The sequence below is a fragment of the Heptranchias perlo genome, chromosome 16 (genome assembly GCF_035084215.1).
Source record: "Heptranchias perlo isolate sHepPer1 chromosome 16, sHepPer1.hap1, whole genome shotgun sequence".
In the NCBI taxonomy this organism is placed as follows: domain Eukaryota; kingdom Metazoa; phylum Chordata; class Chondrichthyes; order Hexanchiformes; family Hexanchidae; genus Heptranchias; species Heptranchias perlo.
Window position 1 is genome coordinate 10,021,695 of NC_090340.1, and position 18,083 is coordinate 10,039,777.

Below are 18,083 nucleotides of genomic sequence, written 5' to 3' on the forward strand. Positions count from 1 at the left end.
ACCAGACGTCCCTTTGCCTGCCAACAGACTCTCCCAATCAACTTCTGAAAGTTCCTGTCTAATACCATCAAAATTGGCCTTTCCCCAATTTAGAATTTTAACTTTTGGGCCAGACCTATCCTTCTCCATAGCTATCTTAAAACTAATGGAATTATGATCACTGGTCCCAAAGTGATCCCTCACTAACACTTCTGTCACCTGCCCTTCCTTATTTCCCAAGAGGAGTTAAGTTTTGCCCCCTCTCTAGTCGGGCCATCCACATACTGAATGAGAAATTCCTCCTGAATACACTCAACAAATTTCTCTCCATCCAAGCCCCTAATGCTATGGCTGTCCCAGTCAATGTTGGGAAAGTTAAAGTCCCCTACTATTACCACCCTATTTTTCTTGCAGCTGTCTGTAATCTCCTTACATATTTGCTCCTCAATTTCCCGTTGACTATTTGGGGGTCTGTAGTACAATCCTATCAAAGTGATCTCTCCCTTCTTATTTTTCAGTTCTACCCATATAGACTCAGTGGGCGAACCCTCGGATATATCCCCTCTCACTACTGCCGTGATGTTCTCCCTAATCAAGAACGCAACTCCCCCTCCTCTCTTACCTCCTGCTCTATCTTTCCTATAGCATCTGTACCCTGGAACATTGAGCTGCCAGTCCTGCCCCTCCCTTAGCCATGTTTCAGTAATAGCTATAACATCCCAGTCCCATGTACCCATCCATGCCCTGAGTTCATCTGCCTTGCCCATCAGACTTCTTGCATTGAAATAAATGCAGTTTAATCTAGACTTCCCTTGGTCTTTGCCCTGCTTTCTCAGACCATCTGTCCGGTCATGTTCTGTACACTCTCCCTTACTGCCTTTTGTTTCTGTCACCACTTTATTTCCCACTGACTTCCTGCATCGGTTCCCATCCCCCTGCCACATTAGTTTAAACCCTCCCCAACAGCACTGGCAAACACTCCCCCTAGGACATTGGTTCCAGTCCTGCCCAGATGCAGACCGTCCAATTTGTACTGGTCCCACCTCCCCCAGAACCGGTTCCAATGGCCCAGGAATTTGAATCCCTCCCTCTTGCACCATCTCTCAAGCCACGTATTCATCTTAGCTATCCTGTCATTCCTACTCTGACTAACCCGTGGCACTGGTAGCAATCCTGAGATTACTACCTTTGAGGTCCTACTCTTTAGTTTAACTCCTAACTCCCTAAATTCAGCTTGTAGGACCTCATCCTGTTTTTTACCTATATCGTTGGTGCCTATATGCACCACGACAACTGGCTGTTCACCCTCCCCCTCCAGAATGTCCTGCAGCCGCTCCGAGACATCCTTGACCCTTGCACCAGGGAGGCAACATACCATCCTGGAGTCTCGGTTGCGTCCGCAGAAACGCCTGTCTATTCCCCTATCACTATAGCTCTGCCACTCTTTTTCCTGCCCTCCTGTGCAGCAGAGCCAGCCACGGTGCCATGAACCTGGCCACTGCCATCTTCCCCTGGTGAGCCATCTCCCCCAACAGTATCCAAAACGGTATACCTGTTTTGGAGGGAGATGACCGCAGGGGACCCCTGCACTGCGTTCCTACTCTTCCTCTGTCTGTTGGTCACCCATTCACTATCTCCCTCAGTAATTTTTATCTGCGGTGTGACCAACTCACTGAACGTGCTATCCACGACTTTCTCAGCATCGCGGATGCTCCAAAGTGAATCCATCCGCAGCTCCAGAGCCGTCAAGCGGTCAAACAATAGCTGCAGCTGGACACACTTCCCGCAGGTGAAGGAATCAGGGATACAGGAAGGAGCCCTGAATTCCCACATCCCACAAGAGGAACATGACACGGCGCTGGGATCTCCTGCCATGACTTAGCCCTTAAATTAGCTTAAGAACAACTACAATGTCAAGAGAAAAAAAAAGGAAAGAAAAACTACTTACCACTCCCTTTAAGGAGTTTACTCCTTTAAATTGTTCTCAATTTAGAGAATGTTAACTACACTAGGGACCTTGATTCACTAAAAAATAAACGCTACTTCCGATAAGACCTGCAGACCTTCCCTTTCCTTTTACTTCAGTTACTGTAGATAAGTAGAAATACTCACCTGAACCTACTCACCAATCAGGTGCCTCCTCTGTGTCGCGTCCCGATCTGATTCCTGACGTCACTTCGAACTCGGTCGCAGCTCCGCTCGGCTCGGCTCCTCTGAGCGCTCTGAAATCCCGCCTTTTATCGGACGCTCCCTCCGCTCGGCTCGGCTCCTCTCAGCTGTTCTCAGCGCTCTGAAATCCCGCCTTTTATCGGACGCTCCCTCCGCTCGGCTCGGCTCCTCTCAGCTGTTCTCAGCGCTCTGAAATCCCGCCTTTTATCGGACGCTCCCTCCGCTCCGCTCGGCTCCTCTCAGCTGTTCTCAGCGCTCTGAAATCCCGCCTTTTATCGGACGCTCCCTCATGATATAGGGAGAGCTCAAAATTGCCTTCACAAAAATAAGTATATAAACTTGAATTGGTTGCTGACTAAGCAGTCAACTTCAACATGCTGTACATAGCAAAGGAATCTGAATCTTGGGTGAAAGAAATAGACATTTTGGTGCAGCATTGTATCTACACTGGCAATAGTAAGTAACTTTCCAACTGTGTCCAGTCATTCAGATGGTTCCTGAATGCATCTGAAAAATTGTAAACAATTTTACAACACCAAGTTATAGTCCAACAAATTTATTTTAAATTCCACAAGCTTTCGGAGGCTTCCTCCTTCCTCAGGTGAACGGTGTGGAAATGAAATTTTCGAATCCTTCGCATTTGAAAATCACAGAACAATGCCTGGTGATTACTGCCCGTTACCAAGGCAATCACAGTGAGCAGACAGAAAGGTGTCACCTAAAAGGCCACCGAATATACAAACCCCCAAAAAAAAGAGAGAGAGAGAAGGAAGACAGTCAATGACCCGTTATATTAAAAACAGATAACATTTGTTCGCTGGTGGGGTTACGTGTAGTGTGACATGAACCCAAGATCCCGGTTGAGCCGTCCTCATGGGTGCGGAACTTGGCTATCAATTTCTGCTCGACGATTTTGCGTTGTCGTGTGTCTCGAAGGCCGCCTTGGAGTACGCTTACCCGAAGGTCGGTGGCTGAATGTCCATGACTGCTGACGTGTTCCCCGACAGGGAGAGAACCCTCCTGTTTGGCGATTTTTGCGCGGTGTCCGTTCATCCGTTGTCGCAGCGTCTGCATGGTCTCACCAATGTACCATGCTCTGGGGCATCCTTTCCTGCAATGTATGAGGTAGACAACGTTGGCTGAGTCACAGGAGTATGAACCGTGCACCTGGTGGGTGGTGTCCTCTCGTGTGATGGTGGTATCTGTGTCGATGATCACACAACCCTGCCACGGTAACCTCTGCAAGACATGCCAGATCATTGCAGGAAAGGATGCCCCAATGCATGGTACATTGGCGAGACCATGCAGACGCTGCGACAACGGATGAACGGACACCGCACAACAATCGCCAAACAGGAGGGTTCTCTCCCTGTCGGGGAACACTTCAGCAGTCATGGACATTCAGCCACCGACCTTCGGGTAAGCATACTCCAAGGCGGCCTTCGAGACACACGACAACGCAAAATCGTCGAGCAGAAATTGATAGCCAAGTTCCGCACCCATGAGGACGGCCTCAACTGGGATCTTGGGTTCAAGTCACACTACACGTAACCCCACCAACGAACAAATGTTATCTGTTTTTAATATAACGGGTCATTGACTGTCTTCCTTCTCTCTCTCTCTTTTTTGGGGGTTTGTATATTCGGTGGCCTTTTAGGTGACACCTTTCTGTCTGCTCACTGTGATTGCCTTGGCAACAGGCAGTAATCACCAGGCATTGTTCTGTGATTTTCAAATGCGAAGGATTCGAAAATTTCATTTCCACACCGTTCACCTGAGGAAGGAGGAAGCCTCCGAAAGCTTGTGGAATTTAAAATAAATTTGTTGGACTATAACTTGGTGTTGTAAAATTGTTTACAATTGTCAACCCCAGTCCATCACTGGCATCTCCACATCATGGCATCTGAAAAAGATCAAGTTGACTATTTAATGAAGTCTTGATGTTAAAGTCTGCAAAATAATACAACTTTAAAATATTAAATACAGTAGATGACAGTGACCTAGTCTTATAGTATAATGGGATTGCCATAACAAGCCCTGGTGTATTGCCCCTCCCTATCTCTAACGTCTTCCAGCCCTGCAACCCTCCAAGATCTCTGTGCTCCTCCAATTCTTGCCTCTTGCGCATCCCCAATTTTAATCACTCCACCAATGGCGGCCGTGCTTTCAGGTGCCTAGGCCCGAAGCTCTGGAATTCCTTCCCTAAACCTCCCTACCTCTCTCTCCTTTAAGACGCTTCTTAAAACCTACCTTTGACCAAGCTTTTGGTCACCTATCCTTGTGTGGCTCGGTGTCAAATTTTGTTTGAAAATCGCTCCTGCGAAGCCGCTTTGGGACGTTTTACGACGTTAAAGGCGCTATATAAATGTAAATTGTTATGGTTATATAGGCGTGGTGAGTTTTTATGTAATTATAAACAGTGGTATAGATTGCAAACGCGTTCAAATAAATGGAGCAGTGCTATAAGTCTTGTTTAAATACAGTGAGACATACAAAGAGGTAACTTTTATCATTTTTAAAAACACAATGGTCTCTAAGTAAGTGTGAGTTGATCGGTTTACACATTTTTATGTACATCTGGGTACTGGGAGTGGTGTGTGTGTGTTGCAATCTGCGCATTTTTCTGAATCCTCTTCATGTCCTCCATCATTTACTTTCTTTACATTTTTGTCATTGTTTCTTCGTTTTGCTGGCTCGGATTTTCTTTCCCTATTCTGCTTCTCAGACTCTTGAGGAACAATGTTCCTTTCTCATTTCCATTTACTTGCCTTTTCTTTGTTGTAAATGCTACTATTCCTGTTGCAGCTATGCAACTTCGCTGGGATGCTTTGCAAACTTGGCACCTTTTTGATTGTTACAAATTGCTGAGATCATCTAAATTCAAAGGCAAATGTAATTATGCCAATCAAACCTGCAATATATAAGTTAATTGAAACTTTTACAAACAGAATGATGCACTAACAGGTGATAGCTTGGAATCTTACAACACCAGCTTATGGTCCAACAGTTTTATTTGAAAATCTGTTGGACTATAACCTGGTGTTGTAAGATTCCTTACATTTGTCCACCCCAGTCCATCACCGGCATCTCCACATCACAGGTGATAGCTTGACAAGACTCCTTTCAACGCTAATAACAAGAAAAGTAAGAATGACTATTAATCATTGAAGAATGGTCTACAGAACATATCCAATGAAAAATAAATTTCAACCATTTTAAAAGCAGTTCATTTTGGTACTGTCCGCTTTGCTACATTGGTGCTGTTCTGATCACTCAAGAAGATGATGAATCAGTGAATGTTACTGATTGCCTCCCACGTGCAGGGCTAGGTGTGTTGCTGATTGTTGGCGTTTGAGAGGCCAGGAAGAGAGAACATATTTGCAGGGGATGGGGTGAAGGAGAGGCGAGTTACAACATAATAAATGTTACTGGGACTGCTTTTGCTTTCACAGGGTCACTGGATAAAGATCAGGAGCAGGAAACCTGTCTGATTTCCAGCCCCATCCCACCAGCTCCGTGACACCGAGGTCAATAATAGTGTCCATACAGCTGCGGGAGCTAATTTGGTGTTACAAAGTCAGGTCAGCTGTAGATGCCTTCTCAGCTTCAGTGGCATTGGTCGTTCCTGTATAGCCTGAACATCTTACTTCTATGGGAGTTGACTCGTGCTGCCCTATATCTGTTTGTACAATAGCTGGACCCAGGAGTGTAACAACGGAGCCTTCTCATTGTTACAAGCTGGACACTCATGACCTGAACCAGATATCCGTGTCCTTTTGCACATGTATTTCATCAATCTCTCAGACAGCGGACCGAGTTAACATTAGATGAGGCGAGGCATGATTCAAATTGTTAAGCTGCTTGAGTATGATGAATGCACAGAACAATAGTTATGATCTGACTCCTTAATCGATCACTAAACTTATCTCCATGTAATAACAGAAATAATGAATATGCTAGCTACCCCAATTCATTGAGCCATCTTGCTTGACTTAAACAGACTAACTCCTCTGCATTCTTAGTTTCAGCCCAGGGCAGAACTTCTCTACCTTCAGTCTCCTGCCTTTCACAGCCCTCTGCCTGTGCAGCGTCCTGCTTCCAACAGCCAGCCTGCTTCTGACTCTCTCTTCTAATCCTTTGCTTCACAGGCAGAGATTAAAGGGTTTTCCAACGCCATGGATAAGAGGTGCTTTCTGATTTCTCAGACAAGCTAACAAATCATTTATTATTTGGTCTCTGGAAAAACAACTACATCTAGCATGTTAACCACCCTTTGTCTAGGTGCCCTTATTTTTAAAACTCATGAGAATGCACACTGCTTTTAAAAAGTCAACATTAAAATAAACTCTTTTTCCAAAAATCCTGACAGGTGGTAAAATGGTCAAAAAGTATCTTGAAATGTGACAATTATGTAACTTATTACAGATCAGGCCTTCCTGGTCTTAGAGTGAAAGGGGATGAGAGAAAAATAAAGTGTCTTTGATGCTGATGTTCAGCTTTCAAAAAAAAGTTGAGTTTTATCTCCATTTGTGTTTTGTTGACAGTTAGGAAGGGTCAATGCTAATGGATTACATCTGTGCGACAGTGGTCCTAATCTCTAACATATGAGGTTGGGGAAAGAGACACAAATAGGGGGAAGAGACACAAATAGGAGGAAGAGACACAAATAGAGGGAAGAGACAGGCAGTCAGACAGCTTCTTCCCCATTCTAATTTTTTTAAAGTTGAATTTAAGGGAAGCAGACAGAAGGGAGGGGAGGAAAGAGAAGAAGGGTCCAGAGGGAAAGGAAAGGTAGAGAGAGGGGAAGGGAGGGTCGTGAGGAAGAGAAGGGGAAAGAAGGGAAGTGAGTGAGAGGGGGAGGGAGGGTCGTGAGGAAGAGAAGGGGAAAGAAGGGAAGTGAGGGCGAGCGGGTTGTAATTGCAACCTGACCAAGTTTTCATTGGCTGTTTCCATTCTAAATATAGACTTGGGAATTTATAATGGAAATAAAATAGTAAGTACAGAATTGATGACTTCAAAATAGGGGCTAAAGTACATCTCTATGCCCTGACCCAATTATCCCCCGCCCTCTAACCTCACTTCACCTGAAGATTGCATTTGGTCTCGACTCCCGGTAAAATCCTTACATCTGCATGTACTTTCTGCCAACTTTTTCCATTATAAATTCCTATGTCCACATTTATAACGGAAATTACCTATGTAAACATTTCATGCTTTACTTGCACTCTTGCTCCGATGGTAGTGCTGCAGTGCCATCACTGGCAGGAGGATATAATTACAGCATGACAAGTTTATATGGGCTGTTTCCATTATAAATGTGGGCATAAGAATTTATAATGTAAATAAATAAGAACAAAATATATGACTTTAAGCTGGGGACTGAATTACATGTGAATGTCCTGCTCCTGTTATCCCTTCTGCTCTCACCCCACTTCACTTGAACTTTAAACTTGGTCGTGACCCTCTGTGTGCAATGCCACAGATTGACTGCGAATAATTAATTTGCTTTGTTTCTAGGAAGCAGTTGGATTGATCATGCTGTGCTTCTGAAGACCAAACGTATGACCTAAGGTGAAGAGATCTAAAGGGATGGCAAGCAAAGCTGTCAGGCAACGTGTTGAGACTTTGACGACAGAGCAGCAGAATTTTAGCAGCCAACCCAAAGGAGTGGAATGGACCGTCATCGTCCTCACCTGCCAGTACAAAGATAGCGTGTACGCCTTCCAAAGAGGTACATGGGGCTGGAGTTGTAGGGAAGAACTGGGCATGAGCAGATTATCAGGCCACCAGATATAACTGCAGCCGGTATCAGAATCGACTATTCTCAGGTCAGGCCTTTCATGTCCTCAGGACATGTCAAAGTGCCTCACAAGAACAACAACAACTTGCATTTATATAGCATCTTTAAAGTAGTAAAACATCCCAAGGTGCTTCACAGGAATGTTAACAGACAAAATTTGACACCAAGCCACATATGGAGATATTAGGATAGGTGAGTGGTCAAAGAGGTAGGTTTTAAGGAGCATCTTTTTTTTTTTTTAAATTTACAGCACAGAAAAAGGCCATTTGGCCCATCTGGTCTGTGCTGGTGTTTATGCTCCACACGAGCCTCCTCCCTCCCTACTTCATCTCACCCTATCAGCATTTCCTTCTATTTCTTAAAGGAGGAGAGAGAGGCAGAGAGGTTTAGGGGGGAATTCCAGAGCTTAGGGTCCAGGCAGCTGAAGGTGTAGAAGGTGTAAAGCGATTAACCCAGCATCAAAGCTGAAGGACAGGCTAGGGTGTGTGGCACGGAGTATAAGGAATAAATTAAATGAACTACAGGCACAAATTCAAATTGGAGGGTATGACATGATAGCTATTACTGAGACATGGCTGCAGGATGGTCAGGATTGGGAACTAAATATACCGGGTTATAAGGTCTACAGGAGAGAGAGGGAAAATGAAAGAGGGGGAGGAGTAGCCTTAGGTGATTAGAGATGAAATCACTTCAATGATAAAGGAGGATATAACGAGAGGTAAGCAGCCAACAGAGACCTTATGGGTTGAATTGAGAAATAGGAAAGGATCTAAGACTATAGTGGGAGTTGTGTATAGGACCCCTGGCAGCAGCTCTGAAGTGCGAGATTGTATAAATGCAGAGATTAGACAAGTGTGTAAGAAAGGCATAGTGGTCTTAATGGGGGACTTTAACCTTCACATAGATTGGGAAAAGCAGACGAGCAACTGTCAGAAAGGTAGTGAATTTCTTGAGTGTGTCCGGGATAGTTTTCTACAGCAGTATGTCCTAGAGGCAACAAGGGGGCAAGCCATACTAGATTTAGTAATGAGTAATGAACTAGATTTAGTTAACGGCTTAACTGTGCGCGAACATCTATTCAATAGTGATCATAACATGATCGAGTTCAAGGTAGTGTTTGAAAGGGAAAAAAGTGAATCAGCTGCTAAGATTCTAGAATTGGGTAAGGCCGACTTCAATGGAATGAGACAGAGACTGTCCACAGTAAACTGGGTAAATCTGTTAATGGGTAAAACAACTGATGATCAGTGGGAAATGTTTAAAGAAACATTTAATGTGATACAGAACCGGTTTATACCCCTGAGGGACAAGAACTCTACTTGCCAAAAAAAACAGCCATGGACAACTAAAGAGGTAAGGGACAGTATAAGACATAAGGAAAGGGCATACAAAAAGGCAAAAATTGGCACAGATCCTGGCGAATGGGAAAGATACAAAGGGTCACAAAACAGATACTAAGAGCGACAAAAAGAGCATGAAAAGAAACTCGCAAGGGATAGCAAAACCAATACGAAGAACTTTTATAGTTATATTAGGAAAAAGAGGGTGGTCAAGAGCAGTATTGGCCCCTTAAAAACTGAAAGTGGGGATATTGTCATTGACAATGGGGGAATGGCAGACATGTTGAATAATTACTTTGCGTCAGTATTTACAGTAGAAAAAGAGGATAGCATGCCGGAAATCCCAAGAAAACTAATATTGAATCGGGGACAGTGACTCAATAAAATTAACATAAGTACAACAACAGTAATGAAGAAAATAATAGCACTAAAGAATGACAAATCCCAAGGACCAGATGGTTTCCATCCCAGGGTTTCAAAGGAAGTAGGTGAGCACATTGCAGATGCCCTAACTATAATCTTTCAAAGTTCTCGAGATTCAGGAACCGTTCCTCTAGATTGGAAAATTGCACGTTACCCTGCTTTTTGAGGAAGGAGAGAGAAGGAAACCAGGGAATTATAGACCAGTTAGCCTAACATCTGTTGTGGGGAAAATGCTGGAGTCTATAAATTAAGGATAGGGTGACTGAACACCTCGAGAATTTTCAGTTAATCAGAGAGAGCCAGCATGGATTTGTGAAAGGTAGGTCGTGCGTGACAAACCTGATTGAATTTTTTGAAGAGGTGACTAAAGTAGTGGACAGGGGAATGTCAATAGATGTTATTTATATGGACTTCCAGAGGCATTTGATAAAGTCCCACATATGAGACTGTTAGCTAAGATAGAAGCCCATAGAATCGAGGGAAAAGTACGGACTTGGTTAGGAAGTTGTCGCCTTTCGCTCAGCCAGAGAGTAGGGATAATGGGTAGGTACTCACATTGGCAGAATGTGACTAGTGGAGTCCTGCATGGATCTGTCTCGGTGCCTCAATTGTTCACAATATTTATTAACAACTTAGATGAAGGCATAGAAAGTCTCATATCTAAGTTTGCCGATGACACAAAGATTGGTGGCATTGTAAGCAGTGTAGATGAAAACATAAAATTACAAAGGGTATTGATAGATTAGGTGAATGGGCAAAACTGTGGCAAATGGAATTCGATGTAGGCAAATGTGAGGTCATCCACTTTGGACCAAAAAAGGATAGAACAGGGTACTTTCTAAATGGTAAAAAGTTAAAAACAGTGGATGTCCAAAGGGACTTAGGGGTTCAGGTACATGGATCATTGAAGTGTCATGAACAGGTGCAGAAAATAATCAAGAAGGCTAATGAAATGCTGGCCTTTATATCTAGAGGACTAGAATACAAGGGGGCAGAAGTTATGCTGCAGCTATACAAAACCCTGGTTAGACCGCACCTGGAGTACTGTGAGCAGTTCTGGGCACCGCACCTTCGGAAGGACATATTGGCCTTGGAGGGAGTGCAGCGTAGGTTTACTAGAATGATACCCAGAATTCAAGGGTTAAATTATGAGGAGAGATTACACAAATTGGGGTTGTATTCTCTGGAGTTTTGAAGGTTAAGGGGTGATCTGATCGAAGTTTATAAGATATTAAGGGGACCAGATAGGGTGGATAGAGAGAAACTATTTCCGCTGGTTGGGGATTTTAGGAGTGGAGGCACAGTCTAAAAATTAGAGCCAGACCTTTCAGGAGTGAGATTAGAAAACATTTCTACACACAAAGGGTGGTAGAAGTTTGGAACTCTCTTCCGCAAACGGCAATTGATACTAGCTCAATTGCTAAATTTAAATCTGAGATAGATAGCTTTTTGCCAACCAAGGGCATTAACGGATGTGGGCCAAATGCGGGTATATGGAGTTAGATCACAGATCAGCCATGATCTTATCAAATGGCGGAGCAGCCTCGAGGGGCTGAATGGCCTTTTTTTAAATTCGTTCACGGGATGTGGGCGTCGCTGGCGAGGCCAGCAGTTTATTGCCCATCCCTAATTGCCCTCCAGAAGGTGGTGGTGAGCCGCCGCCTTGAACCGCTGCAGTCCGTGTGGTGACGGTTCTCCCACAGTGCTGTTAGGAAGGGAGTTCCAGGATTTTGACCCAGCGACAATGAAGGAACGGCGATATATTTCCAAGTCGGGATGGTGTGTGACTTGGAGGGGAACGTGCAGGTGGTGTTGTTCCCATGCGCCTGCTGCTCTTGTCCTTCTAGGTGGTAGAGGTCGAGGGTTTGGGATGTGCTGTCGAAGAAGCCTTGGCGAGTTGCTGCAGTGCATCCTGTGGATGGTGCACACTGCAGCCACAGTGCGCCGGTGGTGAAGGGGGTGAATGTTTAGGGTGGTGGATGGGGTGCCAATCAAGCGGGCTGCTTTATCTTGGATGGTGTCGAGCTTCTTGAGTGTTGTTGGAGCTGCACTCATCCAGGCAAGTGGAGAGTATTCCATCACACTCCTGAATTGTGCCTTGTAGATGGTGGAAAGGCTTTGGGGAGTCAGGAGGTGAGTCACTCGCCGCAGAATACCCAGCCTCTGACCTGCTCTCGTAGCCACAGTATTTATATGGCTGGTCCAGTTCAGTTTCTGGTCAATGGTGACACCCAGGATGTTGATGGTGGGGGATTCGGCGATGGTAATGCCGTTGAATGTCAAGGGGAGGTGGTTAGACTCTCTCTTGTTGGAGATGGTCATTGCCTGGCACTTATCTGGCGCGAATGTTACTTGCCACTTATGAGCCCATGCTCCTGCTCCTATGTTCCTAAGGCACAGCCGCCAACGATGGAGTGATTAAATTGGGGATGCGCAAGAGGCCAGAATTGAAGGAGTGCAGAGATCTTGGAAGCTTGCAGGGCTGGAGGAGGTTACAGAGGGGCGAGGTCATGGAGGGATTTGAAAACAAGGATGAGAATTTTAAAATCCAGTCGTTGCCAGACTGGGAGCCAATGTCAGTCAGTGAGCATGGGTGATGGTTGAACGGAACTTGGTACGAGTTAGGATACGGGCAGCAAAGTTTTGGATGAGCTCAAGTTTATGGAGGGTGGAAGTTGGGAGGCCGGCCAGGAGAGCATTGGAATTGTCAAGTCTAGAGGCAACAAAGGCATGGATGAGGGTTTCGGATGAGCTGAGGCATGGGAGGAGACGGGCGATGTTACAGAGTTGGACGTAGGCGGTCTTGGTGATGGAGGAATGTGCTAAAGAAGTACTTTTGAAGTGTGGTCACTGTTCATAGAAAGGTTACCATAGGAAGGAGGCCATTTGGCCCATCAAGTACGCGCCGGCTCTATGCAATCCAGCCAGTCCCACTCCCCTCCCCTGCCCTATCCCTGTGGCCCTGCAAATATTTTCCTTTCAAATACTTATCCCGTTCCCTTTTGAAGGCCATGATTGAATCTGGCTCCACCACACCCTCGGGCAGTGCATTCCAGATTATAACCACTCGCTGGGTAAAAAAGTTTTTCCTCATGTCACCTTTACTTCTTTTGCCAATCACCTTAAATCTATGTCCTCTGGTTCTTGACCCTTCCACCAATGGGAACAGTTTCTCTCCATCTACTCTGTCTCGACTCTTCATGATTTTGAATATCTCCATCAAATCTCCTCGCAACCGTCTCTGTTCCAAGGAGAACAACATCAGCTTCTCCAGTTTATCCGTGGAACTAAAGTCCTTCATCCCTGGAATCACTCCAGTAAATCTCTTCTGCACCCTCTCTTAAGGCCTTCGCATCTTTCCTAGCGGTGCCCGGAACTGGACACAGCTGTGGCCGAACCAGTGTTTTATAAAGGTTCATCGTGACTTTCATAGTTTTGTACTTTATCCTCTATTTATAAAGCCCAGGATCCTGTATGCTTTTTCAACCGCTTTCTCAACCTGCCCTACCACCTTCAACGATTTGTGCACATATACCCCCAGGTCTCTGTTCTTGGACCCCCTTTAGAGTTGTGCCCTCTAGTTTATATTGCCTCTCCTCATTCTTCCTACCGAAATGTATCACTTCGCATTTTTCTGTGTTAAATTTCATCTGCCATGTGTCCGCCCATTCCACCAGCCTGTCTTTATTCTCTTGATCACTATCCTTCTCACTGTTTACTACCCTTCCAAGTTTTGTGTCATCTGCAAATTTTGAAATTGTGCCCTGTACACCCAAGTCCAAGTCATTAATATATATCAAGAAAAGTAGTGGTGCCAGCACCGACCCCTGGGGAACACCACTGTACACCTCCCTCCAGCCTGAAAAACAACTGTTGACCACTATGTAATTTTTTACTGTTGTAATGTAGGGAAACATGGCAACCAATTAGTGTACAGCAATGAGATAAATGACCAGACAAGCAGTTTTTTTAATGATGTTAGTTGAGGGATAAATATTGGCCAGGGCAGTGGGAGAACACCCTTGTTCTTCTTCAAATCAAATAGTGCCATTGGAACTTTCACGTCCACCTTTGAGAACAGACAAGGACTCAATTTAACGTCTCATCCAAAAGACGGCACCTCCGCCAGTGCAGCACTCAGTCAGTACTGCACCGAAGTGTCAGCTTAGGTTATGTGCTCAAGACTCTGGAGTGTGGTTAGTACCCAGAATCTTGTGACTTGGTTGAGAGAGCTAGCACAGAATCAAGGCTGACACCTACATATAGCTGACACCGATATATCAAAGTTTTGGTATGGGCCTTTTCGCTAGCATCAAACTGTGTTGAATTTTACCTCAGTATGTCAAAATAATTTTATGGCTTCATTCAGCTGCACTCGGCTGGTCCCACTCTCGAGCTGGCCTCGCCCTCTTGCAGGCTGGTACTGCCATTGAAAGAGCAGCACCAACAATAGGCATTTCCTGTGGCAAAGGGCCCTCTGATTTAAAACAAACTAACTGCAGCATAAATAGGGACAGAACTGATTCCTGTTCTGGCTCTGACTGCTTTGCACTCCAGATGGGAGTGGAAGAGCCAAGGATTGCAGACCAGGACTAGGGAGTACTGTGGGGACGACAACAGCATTTAAATTGGGCAAATCGGGCCAAACATAGGAACGCAGTACAGATACATGTAGGAGAGCCTGAGACAGGAGGAGAGTGGGACTGGGCCAGGAGCAGAAATCTTGATAATATTGAATTCTCAATATATCAAAGTCATATACAGGTTCCCTTGGACTTCAATATATGGAAACTTCACTGTACTAGGAAGGAAAGAATTAGAATATGAAACTCTGAAATATCTGCATCAGTTGTACGAAATATATTCTCCTCTCCTCCAATTTTCCCTCATTTCCTTCCTCCTCTCCACAAGATAGCGACCCACACGAAGGTACAATCGAAAAGTACCCCCCATAATTCTCTCGTATTTTAGATAAGTGGCCTTGACGATGAGTATGGGCAGGGTAATCGATGGTGGTAACTCCACAAATCACAGGGTCTGTCTGCATCTGCTATTCACATACGTGTATTTTCAATCGTTGGAGCGGGAAACTTGTTTGTAGTGTTTTTTTTCATTTTCTGGCCAGTATTTGAATCCCAAATGCTTCCCTCACTAAGGAAGTCGTGATGAAATAGGGACAGTAAACATGTAAGTGAGTTTTGGCTGGAAAAGTGGCAGAGTCACATATTTTTGAGGGGTAGTAGGAAATAGATGCATCTCACTGCAAAACTATTTTGTTCAAATATTTCATGTATAATTTACAAGGATGATGTAATCTCTGTCTCACATGAAACATCAGTCTCGTGGAGTTCCAATTCCACAACAACTTGTAACGGTTAGGTAGAATAGAAAGTTAGAGCTAGGGACCACAAGATGGTCTTTGGATTGTAAGGGTGTCCTTTCTTTGTTGTAAATGCACTCTTTTAAGAACATCACAGCAAGCAGTGCATTCAAAATTCAGGAATGGGGTCACCTTCTCAGTGGTGCTCGCACCTTCCCTTTGTATTAGATCTTGACGCCTAATAAAAGTTACATTTTTATCTGCCCCATCATCCCATGAATGTTGCAGGTGATCGATCCAATCACCAACAACACCTTCAGCTGTGTAACTTGTCCCAGATATAGCGTATAAAATACTCCTTTTGAAGAATATGTAATTCCGTATCAAAGTTTCCCGGGCCTTTGATGCAGACAAATCACCTCTCAGCATCTAATGCAGTATCCTAAGGAAGCACTTGGACTGCATTTTGAGAGTTCCCCAATCTTCTGTGCTCAAGCTAAATCGAATGATACACTGCTTTATAAGGTCAAGAGTGCTATACATGCAATGCATAATATATTCTACTAAAATGGAGCTGTGTCCCTTTTAAGGCCACAAAGTATAATTGAAGTTAAGCAAACACGGTGCAGGTCACACAGAGTTTAATTGTTGTTTGGTCAGGGAAGGTGCTTGCATGTTTCCGGTTGTAGATTACATAGAATTGTATAGAATTTACAGCACAGAAAACAGGCCATTCGGCCCAACAGGTCTATGTTGGTGTTAATGCTCCATACGAGCTTCCTCCCACCCTACTTCATCTAACCCTATCGGCATAGCATGACAACTTTCCTGAACTGCCCTCCACTCCAGACGTGCCTGGGTTATGCTTGAAAAGTATTGCACATACAATTGTGCATAGATGTCATTTTTTAGTATTCTACTGGTCTTGGCATCTTCCTCAATGACTAAAGAAAATCAGACAAATAAATTACACTGAATGAAACAGCCAGACTAAAGTAAAATTGGAAATGTTCCAGCATCAGAACAATATCCTCTTTCAGGAAATTAAGATATGGAACAGAGAATATGTCCCGCGAGCAAGATAGACTAATTTACTAGAAGTGTAGCAGCCACAGATGAACTGCTAAAATTCCACTCACCAGTGGGATAAATTAGGTGTTGAACGGCTTAATCATATGCTTCTGACATAGGCAGAATTCCTGGTATAAAATACCTGGAGTGGCATATTTTTGGTTTTTATTTTCAAAAAAAATTCCCAGGAATTTTTTTTGGCCCTTTCAAAAATAGGCCAAAAAAAGTCGAAAGTTTTATGGAAAACAGAGAAAATAAATGACCTTAGAACAACTGATTGGAGGTCCAGGTCAGAAGCACCCAGCATTTTAAGATTGTCGTGCATCTGTAGCAAAGTGAGTCTTGAAGTATGATGTCTGTGCATGCTGTTGTACTGTTTTAATATAATTATTAATCACTTTTGTAAAATTGTTATGTCATGAGGCTCATTGCTAAACTCATAGGAAATGGTTTCAATGTTAAAACGTCAACACTTAACTATTTGTTTATCTGTAACTGTTAACTGTCACACTATTAGGTGGCACTCTTATTGGAATTCCAATGTTACATGTCAACGTTGACCTTTTAAAGATTACTTGTTACACCACTAGATTGTGCGCTATTAACCTTCTCCCACACATCAATCAAAATGATTTTTTGAAAAACTTTTTGACTAACATTTTTTTCTCTAACTGAAATTTCCATTGTCCAAAATAAGGCGTTAAACAAAATTTTAAAAATATAATATGATTAATATAAATTGCAGAAAGTATATTAAGCTGAGAGTGTCTTTTCTCATCCTAATTTGAGATCATTTTTCAAAAATCATGTTTTGAAGCAAACAGGTTCTAATTACTTGTGGAAGGGAGAGACAGATAGGAAGTGTTTTCCTTATCCTGATTTCAGTTCTTTCTTCTTTTTAAAAAAAAAATGTTCAATTTTGACATCTAACAAAGCTTGTTTGAAGGTAACCAATAGGAGAGGAGGAGGCGGGGGGAGGCAGGAAACCAGTTGACGGTAAGAACTAGGGCTACTGACTGTTCTCCACCGGGATTATGTGGGAGTGATAGGGAGTGGATAGACAGTAAAGGGGGAGGTAAGTGATGCTGGTGGGAGGGGAAAATACACGGTGCAGCAGGTCAAAGAGAATGTGAGAGGGGTAGTGATGGAAGTGAAGGGGAGATGATCGGAAGGGAGCTGGTGATGGCTTTAGGCCAAATTTACCGCAGATGCCACCAGAAAATACAGCCTGCAACTCTCAGCAGCTCTTCTTCCTGCCACTCCACACCATGCCATCCACCACCTCCACTCACAAAGGAAGAAGACGACAAATAAAAGCAGATGAGGGCACAAAGAAGCAAAACGAGAGTTAGCAAGATGGAAATAGAGAGAGAGAGAGAGAGAGAGAGAGACACACACACAGGACAACAGAAACATGAAGACTGTGGGCAGGTAAAAAAAGAAGCCTGGTGCTCTGACTTAACAGTAGGCAATGCCGTGGGAGATTTGCTAATATAACGTATATTGTTATATGTGACAGGATGAAAACGTTTTTTATGACACTCTTCACCTCCCTTCCTCATACAAGTACAACATTTTAAAATGCTATTTTGGTGTTTTTTATTTGTTCTCCAGATGTGTGCGGTGCTGTAAAAGTTACACTTATTACCCATCCCTAATTGCCCCCAGATGGTGGTGATGGGCCTTCTCCTTGAACCGCTGCAATCCGTGTGGTGATGGTGCTCCCACAGTGGTGTTAGGTAGGGAATTCCAGGGTATTGGCCCACTGATGATGAAGGAATGGCGGGCAATATGTCAACGTCAGGATGGTGTATGATTTGGAGGTGATGGTGTTCAGATGACTTTGCTGCTCATGTCCTTCTTGGTGATTGGTGTGTGACTTGCTTTGTCCCGGATGGTGTCGAGTTTCTTGTGTTGAGGTTGCATCAATGCAGTCAAGTGATGAGTATTCTGTCCCACTCCTGACTTTGAGCCTTGGGGG

General features: G+C 44.1%; 1 protein-coding gene across 3 annotated transcripts in view; it reads left to right on the top strand.

Annotated features, from left to right (window-relative positions):
* LOC137333482 (L-fucose kinase) overlaps positions 1-18,083 on the top strand; it is a 319,569-nt gene that overhangs the window by 14,270 nt on the left and 287,216 nt on the right. For all 3 annotated transcript variants that reach the window (XR_010965901.1, XM_067997639.1, XM_067997640.1), the window contains exon 2: positions 7,666-7,879. Coding sequence is in view for 2 of the 3 variants with exons in the window: in XM_067997639.1 (XP_067853740.1) it covers positions 7,738-7,879 (142 nt within the window). In the remaining variant the exon portion in view is untranslated. The remainder of the gene's footprint in view (positions 1-7,665; positions 7,880-18,083) is intronic.